The 16,090-nt window shown below is 35.1% G+C and overlaps 3 protein-coding genes across 3 annotated transcripts; 1 reads left to right on the top strand and 2 right to left on the bottom strand.

Annotated features, from left to right (window-relative positions):
* The first annotated feature begins 396 nt into the window (after positions 1–396).
* LOC142553505 (CASP-like protein 5A2) lies at positions 397–2,747 on the top strand. The gene is made up of 3 exons (XM_075663803.1): positions 397–910; positions 1,813–1,945; positions 2,327–2,747. Exons 1-3 carry the CDS (start codon positions 690–692, stop codon positions 2,516–2,518), a joined length of 546 nt encoding a protein of 181 aa, XP_075519918.1. The 5' UTR covers positions 397–689; the 3' UTR covers positions 2,519–2,747.
* A 415-nt stretch (positions 2,748–3,162) lies between these two features.
* LOC142553504 (vacuolar fusion protein MON1 homolog) lies at positions 3,163–11,384 on the bottom strand. The gene is made up of 14 exons (XM_075663802.1): positions 10,624–11,384; positions 10,239–10,318; positions 10,015–10,086; positions 9,875–9,914; positions 8,150–8,251; positions 7,886–8,007; positions 6,746–6,878; positions 6,535–6,626; positions 5,589–5,670; positions 5,390–5,454; positions 4,908–5,210; positions 4,734–4,825; positions 3,747–3,811; positions 3,163–3,474 (listed from the first exon to the last, which is right to left on the bottom strand). The coding sequence occupies exons 1-14, from the start codon at positions 11,194–11,196 to the stop codon at positions 3,379–3,381; spliced, it is 1,917 nt and encodes a 638-aa protein (XP_075519917.1). The 5' UTR covers positions 11,197–11,384; the 3' UTR covers positions 3,163–3,378.
* Positions 11,385–14,588: 3,204 nt separating this feature from the next.
* Positions 14,589–15,074, bottom strand: LOC142554527 (protein S40-4-like). Its single transcript, XM_075665195.1, has one exon. It carries the CDS (start codon positions 15,072–15,074, stop codon positions 14,589–14,591), a length of 486 nt encoding a protein of 161 aa, XP_075521310.1.
* Between the last annotated feature and the right edge of the window lie 1,016 nt (positions 15,075–16,090).

Genomic DNA, 16,090 nt, shown 5'->3' with positions numbered 1-16,090 from the left:
GGTTTCTGTTCATATTTACGATGTGAAGAATACCATAGAAGATTCATGTATATCGTCTTAAAGATAACTCAGACCATCTTTAGCTTTTATGCATGCTCGTTGTGCATGAATTCTTGTTTTGTAATTTTAAAGTTTTTGCCGAATTATGGTTTAAATGAATTTGTATTTGGTGGAACAAATCTATGACCATTGTGAAATACTCCCAATATCTTTTATATTATTGAAATCATTCGTCTGTTTATCCTTATCAGTTATCATAACTCGTTTTGACCATCAAACGGGCCAGGGCCTGAGATTTGTTTACATTTTGGAAACCAAATTGGGCCGAATGGTTTGGTTTGGACTTTTGACCATATAACACTCCGTTTGTTGACGCAGAAAATGAGGAAGGAAAAGGAAATAAAGGGAAAAACGACTACCAAACAAGGTTGGGGGTGGAGTATTTGCTGTTGAGGTGGACCCCATTGAGGCTTGAAAATCACAAATCCTCCGGTCTAATCCCTCTCTCGATTACAGGCGACCACTCATCGCCAGTCGTATCAGATCGTGTTAGGCGATCGCCGGAACCCTACAATCGTCGCCGCCGATTCATGTACTCAGACACAAGTGGCTGTTTGTGTTGGCTGTAGTTGGTGGATGATCCGGTGATTCTGAGAGAGCTTTGAGTTGGGATAGAGATTCAAGGAGAGATGAATACCAGCCAGGGGGCGGTGCATCCGGTGGAAGCGCCGCCGCCGCAGACCGAGGGTGCAGCTAATGTGCCGCTTCCGCGAGTGAGGATGAAGGATCTACAAGGGATGCCGGGGACAGTGGGCGGATGGGTGCTGCGAGTCTGCCAGTTTTTGTTCGCAGCTGTGGCACTTACGGTTATGGCAACCACGACTGACTTCCCTTCCGTCACTGCCTTCTGGTAACTCAACCTCTTTATTTCACTTAACTGCTCCTCTTTATATGCTGATGCGAGCAAGTTTTTTCTTTATATTCAGCTGTGTACATCGGAATTGAGTTTGAATGTTATATTCAGTAACAATTGAGTTTATTTTAACATTAGCGTGCTGAAATTCTCTATACTCATTGCTCTGCATCGGTGTTAGCTTTTTCTTTGAAAATTTTGCCGTTGGATTAGGGGAAAAATGGTTCATTCCTTGTTCTTTGTGGTAATTGGGTTTGATGTTTTTTTGCATGGTGTGTAGATGCATACTGACAATCTATCTGAGGTTTGATGTGCTTGTTTATTTCATATCTGATTTTGTGACGCCAAATGCAATGGACATATTCAAAATCTCCGAGCCAAATTTTTTGGAAAATGATACAGGGAAGTGCGTAGAGTGCTCTATGCTCCATTGTCTATTCTTCTTTATCTGGAGCGGTGGTTCCCAAGGAAATGCAGAACTCTACAATCCTGACCAGTGACCACGAAAGAATGCCTGTGCACCTAGAAATCAGAAAATTATATAATTTATTAATAAAATTATTTTGATTGTGAACAGAAAATTATATAATTTAAAATCATATCTTTATATCACAGAATCATTTAATTATTATAAGATTAATTTAAACTATGTAAAAGTAAAATGAACCTGCAATAACTATTTTTTGTGTAGGATATATTTGCACTGCAAATACTTTGCACCAAAAATAGTTAATATAACACTTGTTGCTTAATGTATGATAACGTGTCATCCAGGAAACATTTCTCTAGTGCTCTTGAAATGATATATGGCATGGGAAGATATAGGACACTGATTTGATTAGTCTCATATATCTTGGCTTTAAATTGACTTCACTTTTGTACTTTTTTCCCCTTCTCAGCTACCTGGTTGCTGCTGCTGGTTTGCAGTGCATGTGGAGCCTTATACTATCCATTGTTGATGCTTACGCACTTCTTGTAGGTCGTCGTTTGCAGAATTCTCGAGTTGTTAGCCTATTTGCTGTTGGTGATGGGGTAAGTTTGCTGCTCATCTAATAATGATGTTCCGTATAAAACATTCTTGTTAAATCCAATGAATATTCAGTTTGTGCTATGAAATGGTTGATTTTGTTGAAATACGATGAGGGCCAATTTATGGTGTTCTTCATTACGATAACTCTTGTCCCTCCCTATTAGCGATTTAGTGTTAAGATCCTCTCTTTATAGCACAAGCTTATGTGCTAGATTTAGTAGTTAATGGAATTGATGCTTTTGAATGTCCAACTGCAATATGATAGAATCACAAAATAATCTGCTCATGCGAATTGCTTCGCGGAATAGTAAGATATGAAATGAAACATAACTCTTCTTTGTTAAGTTTGATTTTAATTTGATTTTTCATGTTGACTGTTGCAGGTGACATCGACCCTAACATTTGCCGCAGCCTGTGCATCTGCAGGCATCACGGTTCTAATTGGCAATGATCTTGGGGCGTGTGGAAAGAATCATTGTACACAGTTTGAAACTGCCACAGCCATGGCCTTCCTTAGCTGGTTTGCCGCTTTACCATCTTTTTTGTTGAATTTCTGGTCATTGGCATCACGATGAAGAACAGATTTACTATTTTATGAAGCACAACCATGTTGGAGTTTTGATGATTTCATAAATCAGGGCAGCGCAGCCTTGTGTTCATAATATGTCTAGATTCTGTGCGAAGTTAGTAATCTGGGAACTTCTAGTTGTACTGAATATACTGTTTCTTCTATATGGTGCTCCATTGGGGCGAACTATTTTTGTCTGATGGTGGATATGCAATCATTGTACGTTTGATGGCTCATGCTTGTACTCGAGGAGATTATAACCTTTATTATAAATATAAGGTATTAGGTTAAAATATTTTTGCAACATGAACGGTTGTGTATATATATGACAGATTTTTAGGACTTTAAGAAATGATCGGTTCTTCTCAGTTGTAAATTGGTTTTTTTTTTTTTTGGTTGTATTTATATGAGAACTTGATCACAAGTTTCAGTTTGACATGAGCAAAAGAAGATGAGAAGTGCCACCATGGTAGATAACTTTCTAACTTTCATTCTTTGACAAGCCCTTGAGAATACATAAGCTGTTGGGAATCTTGAATCTTCCAATCAGGACAACAATGAAATCGGAATACTTGGTATCAAAAATAAAATCTGTAATATTGATTTATTATAATGGCATCCCTTCGTAGTTTGTTTCACGACGCTACTTGCTGAAACTGAGGGTTCATTATTGGAGAAAATCCAGTCACCATAGCTAACTATGAACGCCATATATAGTAGAAAATTACATTTGGTGTTTTTTAGGTTAAGATACTACGATACAAGAATATGCTTCAAAAAGCATATAAAAAATCTACGCAAAGGTGAAATGACCAAATATCGCAAGAACAAAAAAAAAAAGACTAGGATACATGGGTGTAAGCATCATCACCATGAAAAAGGACTTGCCCCCAGCAAGAAAATTTCGTTTTCTACATCTTTCACCCACTGACAAACGCGATTGCAAGTTTTTATGGCGAGGGCCTGCAAAATCCAACGGGAATCTTCAGTGAAGATTACCAAACAAATAACAATTATCTCGAATTTTCGACACTGATTCACATCTTCCATGGCAATTTCTCTGAGACGTAAGGCCAACCAAACAAACTAGCAATAATTCTTGGCATGTAAGACTGCCCAGTTATCAAAATATACTTATCGCGTAAGAAAATGCACGTTGCTTGCTTTCAGCACATGTGAAAGGAGTAGAATTTCTATGCAATTGTTTCTGAACAAACAAATTTGAACGGACGAACCTTGTCTGCAAGGGGGTCAAAAGCTCCATACAGTTCAAAATCCGATGTGACCCAGCAGAGTAGCACTGTGATTTTAGCACCAAGGTGCCAGTTAAAAAAGCAAAGCAAACAGGAGTTGAAGTTAACAAATGGCCAAATGCATGAAGTCAGTCAATGTGTAATTCACAACTTAAAATCCATGTCACACATTAAAAATGAAAATCGATCTTTCCAGATTGCACATTAACATTTATCTCGTCATCAACTGATCCAAGAAAATTTGCACACAATTACAAGCCTGCCGCTGGAGATGTTCGATTCACAAAAATGTCCACGAGTCAAAATCATTTCTATCACCAAACTGAACCCCTCAAACGGTATAATATCAAAGTTAAGCAAATAATGTCTTTCAAAATATCAAGATAGTAACCAAGCTCAAGGCACCTAATTGTTTATTTACTTTTAAACATTTAAACCCATCAATTATATGGCACTCATATTGGAAAACTTTTGCAAAATTTACAAAACTTCACCATCATTGTTACCTCCACCTAGTCCACTGTTTTTTGATAAGAACGTGTTCGACTTATTCTACACTGAAACTGAAAGGGCTGGCAGACCAAATGCCGATGTAGGACCTTACAAAGATGGCGACCTTGAAATGACTCCTTACCCCTCTTCTAACTACCAACCATAAGCCATAGAGCTATGCCTTCATAGTATTTTGAAATGACCTAGAAAGAAACAATGGATAACTTTGTGTTCCACAAAACATGTTTCCTCTGGAGAATTTGGGATGTGGTGCAAGAAACTATTTTAATGGAAGTGATAATATATCTAGGTAAACACGCTGGTTATGAACCCACCAATTTCTTTATCAAGAACAGCTTGAGTTATTTATGAAAACAACAAAGAATAACTGGTCATAGTGGATATCATGCTATCGACACAAAGAACAGTCAAAATAGCTCCACTAAAACAAAAAAGCAGAAAATGAAGATTATTTACCATAATTTTCGTCTCTTCTAAACTGGGTTTTGTGAGGTCCCACTTCTTTATCATGCATGGAAGCATAAATTCTTTGATAAGCCCTGTATAATCTGTGAAACAAGAAGCTTCCATTGAAGTGCTTATGATAAAGAATACTCGTGGGTCCAATTGCAAACAGATTTTTTTACTCACCTTTTTTGCTGCCTCAAACTATTGATTGGAGAAGAAAATTCAGATGACACATATTGGTCAAGATAAATACTTCGATATATGAAATGCCATAATCCAGCTGGACCACCAAGGCCAACAGATGACTCCGTGGTTCTACCTGGGGAATCTGTTGCAGATCTCGGATTACCTAAATGAGGAGATGTGGCTCCAGCACGAGAAGTGGGTTCTATTAACAAATCCTCAACATGCATGCCACCATCTGCCAGGGATCTTTGAACTTCACTTAGTAAGTTTGACTTCAAAAGTACACTTTCAACTCGAATCCTACAAGATGTGCCAGATTTATTCTTTTCAGCAAAGACTGGAACAAAATAGAGCAATTTGCCCAATAAACTATACTGTGCTTCATGGACAACAAGATTCTCTATAAGAATACAAAAAATCTCTCACAAAGTTGGAGATTACAAACCTATGGTTCTCTTGCTGCGGAACATAAAATTTACCTGCAGTCTTTTAGATGATAAAAAGCATCTGAACTTGTGGTAAGTAATATCAAATATGTATCGATCTGTCACCAAATTCAACAAATCAAACATAGAATTTATGAACTTCAACAAATAACAGATGAAGTAATAACCAAATACACAGAGTCTACAGTCCCGTGTAATAGTTATTGTTTTTCCAAACTCATGTATGACTTACATCGAAATAATGCACATAAGCATAAAGGAATGCCATGGAATTGTATCTAGGCAGGCAAATTGGTGAAAAAGACTCTGAAGTCCTGCATGAAATTGAAACATGTAAGAGACAAGTGTCAGACAGTCATGTAATATTCGCCCTTACCTTTTCTAATAGAAAAGCTAACTTTTTTGAAGTACCTTAAACAAGTAGCTAAAGATGATACAAATTCTTTATCTTTTTCGCACGAGATGTACAAGTAGATAAAATAAAATACTTGGTCTTAATTTTCTTCTACATGTTATCATGATAGTAGAAATAGAAATTCATCACCAGAACTCTAGGATCCTTCATTGACAATGCTTTTGGAAGAGGTATTTACTTTTCATCTTTGATGCTATTCAACCCCATGGTATTCGGCATCTAAGTTTCATGTTTGAAGCTGGGGTTTGCTCTCCACTACTTTCTTACCTTACCTCCTCTTCGTAACCGTGAGGACAAAAAAATGGTTTTCTCCCATTGTTCTCCACAAATTTAAGTTACATATTGTAATTATGTGCAAGTAACATAGTCTATATCTAGAAACTTCATCATGCATATCTAAAAAATTCATTAACGGGCTATTATGCATCAATAAGCACCTGGATCATAATTATCCGAATAATCATCCTAGAATGGAGACTGCCCAAGGACACTAAAAAGGTCTAAATAGTTACTTGATATACATTAAATAACAAAAGATAACATTCATGGAACTTCCCGGGATTAACTCTCCCTGGTGAAACAAATCAGCATAGTATTTTGGACCATTTAACAGCAACAATGAAGTGGTGCACAAAATCCACAACCAACATAAGTTTGCAAGTGTGCACGAACACTCCAAAAACTGCTTATTGAATGAATGTATGCCTGCAGTTCGTTCAATCAAGATAGATAATAGTAACATGTGGAAGCTATATAGACTTACCTAAATGATTCAGAAGACGTAATAAAATTTGAGAGTAACAGTAAATCATCTGGATGAAGAGATGCTTTTTGTGCACCAACAAGACTGATAACCTGCATCACATTCAATCTAAGATGGTTTGACAAATAAATCATCAAGTATCCGGTCATTATAGTTACTAAGAATATGTGATCAGGCAACTTTAAAATGAAGGCAAGAATGGCACAATTACCTTATGTCTACACATTAAGAGTGCAAACAGAACTCCTGAATCAGCTACGTCTTGCAAGATGGCACCTGCAGCTTGACGTGTCGCGTGAGAAAGTGGAAGACAAGAGTACGCGTGAAGAAAAGTGGCAGGATTCCTACAATTACAGCCAAGAATATTGTAATCATACACCACTGATTAAGTTTCAAAAAAATTATCATCTAAACTGACATGATTAGATGACTAACTAGAGACCAATTTGAATTAGAATTAATGAGAAATCGCGTGGTTCACTACTTAATTTCATTCAACTAATATTATAAGTTTTTTGACCAGTTTCATGTCTTATTTTTTGGAGCACATTTGACCAGAGTCGGACACTTCTGACATTCGTTTCGGCACATGTAATTTCTATTTTGGCAGCACATCTGTGTCCGAAGAGAACCCAACACCACATGGCATGCACATGCATCATAGAGCAGCAGTATAAGTGGCAGTGGACAGGCTTTCCTTTCTAATAAATAAGTTGGTATAGCAAGGGGATGACAGGCGTGTCACATGGACAACTACTTTCAAAAGCCTCAGCTTATACACATTTTCTGTTCACTTTTAAAGTGCTTGGAATTCAGAGTTAGGTCTTACAATGTTTGGGGAGCAGAACAACTGGTTTTTCTTTAATATCAGGCATAATACTTGTTACCAGAAATCCATGAGATAATGACTCGTGACTCGATTGATAGCACATTTTAGTTGAAAACAGTCAACCCTGGTAGATCATAAACTGGTGGAACAATCACAATGGTGATCATGTGACTTGAAACATTAAATCGATGATATGTGCCATAGAACAGTAAGAAATCAAACTAGAGGACAAGAACAGGATATTATCAAAGCAGAGATAGGAAATTGTAGGGCAAGAGGAAAGTAAAAGGAAGCAGAGGGGCGTTTTCACCAATTTGTAAGATTAGATGGTAAAATACAGTTTGTGCTCTTTAATTCCCTTTTGACGCTTAACTTTTTGAAAAGGAAAGAAATCAAACCAGTAGTAATAACGAAAGAAATTATACTGTTGAACACATCTTGGAGAAGAGAAACGAGACATCAATAAAACAACTACAGATATAGGGTAGCTGATGTACCAAATATAATTAGCAAGAGGCATACCAACTGAAAGAATGGATGAGAGAGGAGAAGATGGTGTCAGTTCCTCCAAGCAGAGATGTCATATCAAACTTTGGATTCTTCTCGAAACATCGATTTACAGATTTTGTGAGGATGAGTATCATCTGGATTTAGATGGGAATTAATGTACGTAAGGGTAGCATCCATTTGGGAAAAAAACAGCAACCTAGAAGAGGCAAAAACTACAGGCTGGGTGTTCAGAGCCATGAAAATAAAAACGATAACCTAGAGGAAAAGAAAAGCTACCTGACCATAAAGGAGCTCCAGCTGTCCCCTCAATGATTCATAAGGCTCTTCTGTGCAACTTATGCACACCAAGTAAATAGGTCCTTTCAAAAGAAAAATTACCTGAAATATGAACCTTTCCATAAGATTTTAAAACACGCAATCAATAAAACACCATATAGGATATGTACTAAGTTTTGCAACATAACCACCTTATGGGGGGGGGAAGCTAGAAAAGATCACATCTCACCTAAACTAAGACATCGTAGAGATATGAATGGTTCAATAACAATTGAAAAGAAACATACATTTCAAGTTCATGCAGGCATACAGGAGATATAACAGGCAAGCGTTACAATCCATGATGAATCAAAAGATGCAAGCATGTTTTTACATTTTAACTTGTCATTTTAAAATCGTTATTCTTGTTGCACTTAGAAATACACCTGGGGTCATACTTCCTGCTTCCTAGATAACATTAGGTCAAAATGAGTTTTAGTTATACCTTGGAATGGTGCTCTTTATAGATCACCCTTCAAGCACATGGTGTTTTAATATTATTTCTGTGTCTACTGAGTGCCACCATTTTTAAATCAGATGATCCAAAAAAAGTACATACACAATTTCGATGCATTATTAAAAAGGGTAAAAATGACGATGTTCCTGCAGTATAAAAGTTATGGAACAGAGACTTAGAGCATTTGTAATAACAGCTCAGCGTGATTTTTTCCTTCTTAAGACTTTCACAATTGGCGATACAAGATTTGCTTCATGACACTAGAGTAGAGTGTGCAAAGTTTGACAAATGACCCTTTTGAAACATGTAAATGTAGTTTTTACCATTGAAAAAAATGCTTTTGTTTTTTTCTCACATATCTCTTCCACAAGCAGCAAAAGAAACCACAGAAAACAGAGCAACTATAAAAGGATCACCAAGGCCAGGCTCAGTGATCTTGTTGAATTGAACTATGCTATTTTGACATTGAGACTATCTCAACTGTTGCATTGCACTTCTTAATTTTCACCCATAATAAGCAAAACAGATGAAATCAAAGAATGATAAGGGTTTTTTGCATTCACTTCCTTTGCTACCAATTAAATACTAAATGAAGTTCGATCTTCAATTCGATTTCATATTGTTATTCTACAACCCTCAACACAATCTGAATGAGTGAAACCATCACAAAAAGTTGTCCATCGGCCAACAGTCTGACAAGCATTAACAACAGGTATCAAGCCAAAATGAATTTGGTTCAAACGTGGAAGGCAATCGTAAAAAATAAAATCCACCAGAATTGCTCGATTTTGCATACAATCGCATCCAAATGACTGAAAACAACCAATAGTGATGAAGCTTTATAGTTTCCTCGTAAATTGCTGGAAAAATTATCCATTTTGGTGAAAAAGAAACTTTCATTTTACAATGTTTCATTTATGATTATGCTGTCTGAATTATTTTCCAAACTCTCCACATTAACCATGGGTGCGGGTGCAAATTTTAACAACACGCATTTTTTTTTTTTTGATAAATAAAAATGGGTGTACATAATTATTTGTCCGGCTCATAGTCATACAAACACAGAAAACAATGCAAGCAAATAAAGGTGGTAACGTCAATAAATTTATGTAGCGTATTGCTCCAACTTCATATATCATAAGGTAGCTCCTAAAATTGTTCCATGAAGAAGCTGTAACCAGCCAGAATATTGTTAACAAAACTGTAAAACTTGTCATTCGACGTCTAACCTGGTGTTTTCCAGCTCTCACCAATTTGACCCGGTCTCCCCTGAGAATATCAAACAAGTAATATATGGCATCCAATCAGCGAATTTAAAAACAATTGAAAGTATTAGTATGTAACAATACTGTTGTTGCAACATGCATACCCATTCTCAACAAAGGAAATTATGGCCTGCAATGTTGCAGAGAATCCAGCTAGCTTATGCTCATCCCCATATCTTTGAAGTCGACAGTAAAACCAGATAAGAGAAAATCATTCATTACTAACTTGAAGTTCACGGAACAGAAGAAAGACTTCACACCAATACGGAGAAAAGAATATGAGCCTCTTTCATAATCCAGTATCTACTAAAAGAGTAGGGGAGCAAACCTTGAAAATATGGGTTTGCCGGAGTGACTCAAAATAAAAAAATGTTTCTTCCTCTTCCTCCACGAAACTGAAGCATCGTCCTGCAATTAATCGATCAAACAGACAAGATAACATAGATCAGATAGAATTCTATTTTTATTTGTCTTTCTTTTATAACATCATAAGAAACTAAATTCTAGCTTTATAATATAATAAACAATTTAAACATATGATATCCTTCCAATCGATCTTAAACTAAATAGCATTCGATTTTCCAGGTAGTGAATTCTAGGCAATAACTAACTCCGTCTAACTGCTACGTTTGGGAAACAATTTACAAACTTTGTCCATAAGGAAATATAATCCCAAATGGAATTAAAATTTGAAAGTTATGAACCCCACTTACCTCGTCTGGGTTGCGTTTTCCGGAAATAAATGGTTCCTGGGACCCCACAACTCCATCATTTTTTACCTCACTTATCTCATTCTCATCCCCATCATCATCATCATTAATTTCATCACCGCCACTGGTGCTTCCCCTCTCACCGGCATATCCACTGCTGCTCGGACTCAAGGAAAGCTCAGCTTCTTCTCCCTCCAAAATATTCCTCCACATTAACGAAGAGCTTTCTTTAGTCACACCTGAAGTCTCCGCCATTGACACACCTTTAATCTGCTTCTCCTCGATCTCGTCTTCGTCCTCGTTACCTCTAATTTCTCCGTTCAAAGACCCATTCGAGATAGAGATACTCTCAACGGGTTCCTCCACTTCTTCGTCTTCCTCTTCTTCATCATCCTCCAGTGTCATCGACGGAGGATTGGAAGAAATTGAGATAGATGCTAACTGATTTTCCAAGGCGTCGAGCGATTGGTCAATCGAATCCGGGTTCGGATCCTGGTCCGAACTGTAATCAGGGTTTTGATGATAATTGCTATCGGCGGATGAGCTGGAGGATGAAGAATTTGAATGAGAAGCCATTTTTAATAATGGTTCAACCAAAAGAACTGAACTAAACAACTGGAGTAAATTTCTGGGTTCGTGAAATTTAGGGTTTAGAAGATAAATTTCGGATTCGATCGAACAGCTAATTTAGAGCAAGGTCGGAAAATTTGAAGTCTAGTGGTTGTATCTATCAGTCAGTCCTCGGTAATCGTGAAAGAGACGGACAATGGCAAACCGACGGCGTATGTTTAATCAATGATATTGGGCTAGGAGTGCAGAGTACGTAGAGCAAACATGGGTCAAAATTTAATTTGGGCTTACTCACAGGCCTGCATTCTTTTGCAATTGAAATCTTATATTTTCTTAGATCTCAAGATGCTCTCCAATTAAGCTTTTTTCTTCATCTTTTTCGAGTTTGGGAAATATCTAACATGAAATCGCGTCTCAAATTTTAAGTCTTATTTTTCAATTACAATTTTGATCTAACTGATTATTAAATATATAGAATGTAACTGAGAAGGATCTCTTAACTTAATGAAAAAATAAAGAGTAGGTCTCTTGTGAGACGGTCTCACGAATCTTTATATGTGAGACGGGTCAACCCTATCGATATTCATAATAAAAAGTAATAATCTTAGCATATAAAGTAATATTTTTTCATGGATGACTCAAATAAGATATGTCTCACAAAATACGAACCGTGAGACCGTCTCACACAAGTTTTTGCCCAAAAGTAAAGCCTAAAGACAAGTGATCTTTGGATACGAACCCTAAAATAATTTAAAATTAGATTAATAGAAACCTCTAACATCCATTATATCAAAAAATATATATATATAAACTCGACTCGAGCTAAGCAATACTATGATTAACCTCCAGTTAAAATAATATAATATTAATTTTAAATACTAGCAAATAAAAATAATATCTATATATATATATATATATAAAAGCAGAGTTTTTGCCAAAAATAGTAATTTTTCCGCCAAAATGTCATTTCTAAAAAAGAAAAGATATATCATGAATATTGAAATATATGTACTGCAATAAATGATAATTTTATTTATTGTTTGCATTGATTACATCAATACATTTAGTTCAAATTTGAATTTAATTCATTTTTATATTAATTCAAATATAATTTATGTATTATGTGTCTTTTATTATTTTTTATTCAAAATGAAACTAAACTCTATTAAAAACATAAACTACATTAAAACTTTTGCATTGATTATATCAATCAATTTAATTTGTGATATGATTTGAAAAAAGTATTCTCATTAGTTTTATTAAATTTGATTTAAAAATATTTATTTATCACATGTTAAAAATAATAATATATATAGTTTCTAAAAAATTAAAGAACTAGATATGTATTTAGGTTGGTGGTCAACATTAATATTTTAAACACGATAAGAACCATGTCATTGCCTTAGGATGACACAATTAATCGACATATATTTATATTTAAGAAATTTTTTCAAAGTTAGAGAAAAAATAGTTTCTTATTTTATTTTTTTTATAATTATATTATTTTTTTACAATTTAAATATCTTTTAATTTTTATACAATTAATTTTTAATAAGGAATAGTTTATGAATGAAGAGATGCCAAAATCTGAAAGTTTTATTCCATGATTATTAAAGTTGGTCAAATGTGAACCATATTAGCCAGCGATTAAGAATTTATTCTCCATTGAAATTTCAACCAAACGTTCCCTCTCATAAAAGTGCTTTTGATCGTTATGTTTTTTAGTTTATTAAGGTTTATGCTTAGTTTCCGTTTTTATGAAGATTAGCATATTTTGGATCGACATCGCAGCGTCGAAAAGCGTTTCGACAAGACAGAATGAATGCCTTCCTTAACATTATAGGAAAACTAGAAAAAGTCCTACATTGAAAAATTAAGTAAAAAGAAACAAAAAGATTAAATTGTGTGTGTGGATAATTGGTGCCGTGATGCGTTTTAAATTTGATGTTCTTGCAGACAAATTTTGGACGCTATATGCTGATACCATGCACTATGTATGTTGAATGAGAATATGTGAGTGTTTAAGACAATGTTAAAATTATCTTATATATTAAACCAATAAAAATTTATTTATATAATATGAGTGATCATAATTTATCAACTCAATACATAAAGACGTTGTCCATATGTTAGTATCTACCAAACCCAAAAAAACAAACTTTGTAGGATTGAACATCTATTGTGTTTATAATGTAACAAATAACTATACGATCTAAATTAATAGTCTTAAAAAAAAACAAATGAAAATCCCACATAATGATGAACCCAGTGTAAACAGATTTCGGAATCCATCATACAATCTATCAGTGCTTCCTGGCCTCATAAAGCTCCGGTTATGTCCCATGCATACTCGACATGCTTACCTCCCAACGTCGTGTCCGGGCAGGGAACGACATCGCATGTTTACCGGCAACACGAGGTCCTCATCTCCATGACTATTTGTGGAATCAATTCTTTTAGTTTTTAGTTCTTTTTGTAAAAACATTCTCTCTTCGGGTGTTGCTGATATTTGTTCATTCAAAAAAAAAAAAAAAAAAAGAGTTGGGCATCGGCTTCATATGTGCGTATGTAGTACATACGCATGGTAATAGGAGGTTGTGGGAAGAAAACATTGATTCAAAAGGCACGGGAAAATCAAGAAACCGCTCCTTCACAATTTATGCAAGATCATTACAATTTACAAACAAGGATAACCCATAGAGCCTAGGAACGGAAAATGGGTCAAAATCCATCAAGTGGTGTCGATTTTTGAAATGAATTTATGCATTTCTTGTCCCAATCACACTTACCTGTAGATTGTAAGTAGGCCTAAATTATCAAAGTGTTGACGAACCTTTGTCATTTCAATTACTTCAAAAAAATAAGTGAACTAGACTAAATAAGAAAGTATTAAAGACCCATCGTCCACAATTTACTTACTGAACGGATGGATTTCAGATATTTCAAAAATAATATTTGTTTATGCTTTTCAGATTAAAAATCATAAAATTATTGTTACTTTCATAACGGAACACTTTAAAGAAACTTCCCTTTGCAAAATTGCTGTTAATACGAGGGGGACCCTGGTTTGCCTTATTGCAGTGGCTTTAATCTCTCCTTCAAATACTTTAAATAGTAACAATTGTGCACACTTTTTTCATGATATTATTATTATTTTGCTGCTCAATTATCATTCCATCACGGGAAAAAATTATAAATATTTGTGATTTGAATATTACATATTAAACTTCAACTAAAAAAAAATCGCATTGAAATTCAACTAATTTATCCATTTCAACGGAACTTAAAAAAGATTTCTGACTTTAAAAATAATACAGATTTCTTCATGGATCATCAGAATGTTAGAATCGCATTAATTCCCCAACAAAGTCATCGTAATTAGTAACCTCAATCAAAAATCAATCCTGAAACCCAGTTTTTTGCCAAATCGCATTCCTAACCCTGCGGAGATCTCTCCCCTTCAGAGTCCTCCCAATCCCTTCGTGTACCGAAAACGAACCGATCCTCGTCCTCGCCATTTGCCGTGCCAGAAACTCGTGAGGCGGAACCCAGTCACCAGTCTCCCCTGCATACTCCTCGTAATCATCATCGCTGTCTCTGCTTCGATTCTCTCTATACTCGTCCTTCAGTATCTTTGACCAGTCGGGGACGTTCATCGGAAGCGACGCCGGCGAGCTGACTACTCTCCTAGTCCCCGCCACCGAGGGCTTCCTTAAAACTCTGGCAGTCTGCCTAAAGTACTCCGGAGAAGCCGAGCGGGTCGCCGTGTTCCAGATGTCGGATTCGTCGAGCTCGAAGATCATTGAATCGTTGGCGTATAAGTGATCGGTGGGTAGGAATCTGCAGTTACCAGCTCTCGGGAGGCAGGTTTTCGGTGCCGACATGTAAGAGAAAATCGAGAGATTTTTTGGAAGATATGTAGAGAGAAGGGCGTGCTGTGAAAGGGTGGGCTTTGATCTGCTTTAATAAAGGGGTTTGAAATGGATAAGCTTCATTCTCTCTCTCTAAAACTGTCATCTGCTTCACCTTTCTCCCATAAATTATTTTCTCTGAAACTGAAAGTCGTTGCCAAGTTACGATTTTGCCCCCCGAAAAATTCAAGATGGACCACCCCCGCCGCTCCTTTCTATATTTTTTACAAATTTTTTACAATTAATTAAATTTATATTTTAATTGAGTTAATATCAAAATAATAAAAATCAATAAAAGATCATATTATAATTTGAAAATATTATATTTAAATGAAAATTATATTATAAATGTAAAAATAATAAAAGATTAAATCAAGAAATAAAAAATAAATAGATAAATTACCATTTGAATAAAAGAACTTAAGAAAAAATGAACTAAAAAATAACAAACAATGACATCATTTTGACTTTATTATATATATCCTTAACAAAATATTAGTACATTGATGCACGCGTTACTGTGTTTGTATAATATTTTTTATAATTTTATGATTTATATTTAAATGAGAATCAAAATGTGATTAAGAAACAGTTATGGATTACACTATAATTTTGATAAAAAACAATTTTGATAAATTTGTCCATAATAGAGGGTCAAAATGGATATATATATATATATATTTTTATGTCCTTGACGGTTTTTAATATGTGCTCAATTTTAATAAAATAGAATATAATATAATATTTAAATATATATATATATAAAATATTGTGTCACTTAGTTCTGTTACATGAGTCATGTAAAGAAGCACGTCAGGTCTAATTTTGTCACATAAATTTTGACTATTTTTGATATATTTCCCGAATTAATTAAAATAAAAATTCAATAAATCACACTATTCTGAAATTACTGAAAAATTACTAAAAAACCATCCTCAAGTGCTGAAATATTCTATTGTACAATTAAACAGTGTTTCGACTGGTCGGTT

This window comes from Primulina tabacum, chromosome 8, assembly GCF_025594145.1.
Source record: "Primulina tabacum isolate GXHZ01 chromosome 8, ASM2559414v2, whole genome shotgun sequence".
Taxonomy (NCBI): domain Eukaryota; kingdom Viridiplantae; phylum Streptophyta; class Magnoliopsida; order Lamiales; family Gesneriaceae; genus Primulina; species Primulina tabacum.
Note: the sequence above shows the minus strand (reverse complement) of the source record. Positions and strands in the feature narration are given on the sequence as shown.

What these genes read in the sequence shown, in the direction of transcription:
- LOC142553504 (XM_075663802.1), bottom strand. Translation starts at nt 11,196, where the DNA reads ATGGCTTCTCATTCAAATTCTTCATCCTCCAGCTCATCCGCCGATAGC. An exon ending in GGCAAACCCATATTTTCAAG is followed by an intron (nt 10,087 to 10,238) that starts GTTTGCTCCCCT and finishes TCGACTTCAAAG; the next exon opens with ATATGGGGATGAGCATAAGC. An exon ending in TCTTAATGTGTAGACATAAG is followed by an intron (nt 6,627 to 6,745) that starts GTAATTGTGCCA and finishes AATGTGATGCAG; the next exon opens with GTTATCAGTCTTGTTGGTGC.
- LOC142553505 (XM_075663803.1), top strand. Translation starts at nt 690, where the DNA reads ATGAATACCAGCCAGGGGGCGGTGCATCCGGTGGAAGCGCCGCCGCCG. An exon ending in CCTTCCGTCACTGCCTTCTG is followed by an intron (nt 911 to 1,812) that starts GTAACTCAACCT and finishes TCCCCTTCTCAG; the next exon opens with CTACCTGGTTGCTGCTGCTG. An exon ending in TATTTGCTGTTGGTGATGGG is followed by an intron (nt 1,946 to 2,326) that starts GTAAGTTTGCTG and finishes TGACTGTTGCAG; the next exon opens with GTGACATCGACCCTAACATT.
- LOC142554527 (XM_075665195.1), bottom strand. Translation starts at nt 15,074, where the DNA reads ATGTCGGCACCGAAAACCTGCCTCCCGAGAGCTGGTAACTGCAGATTC.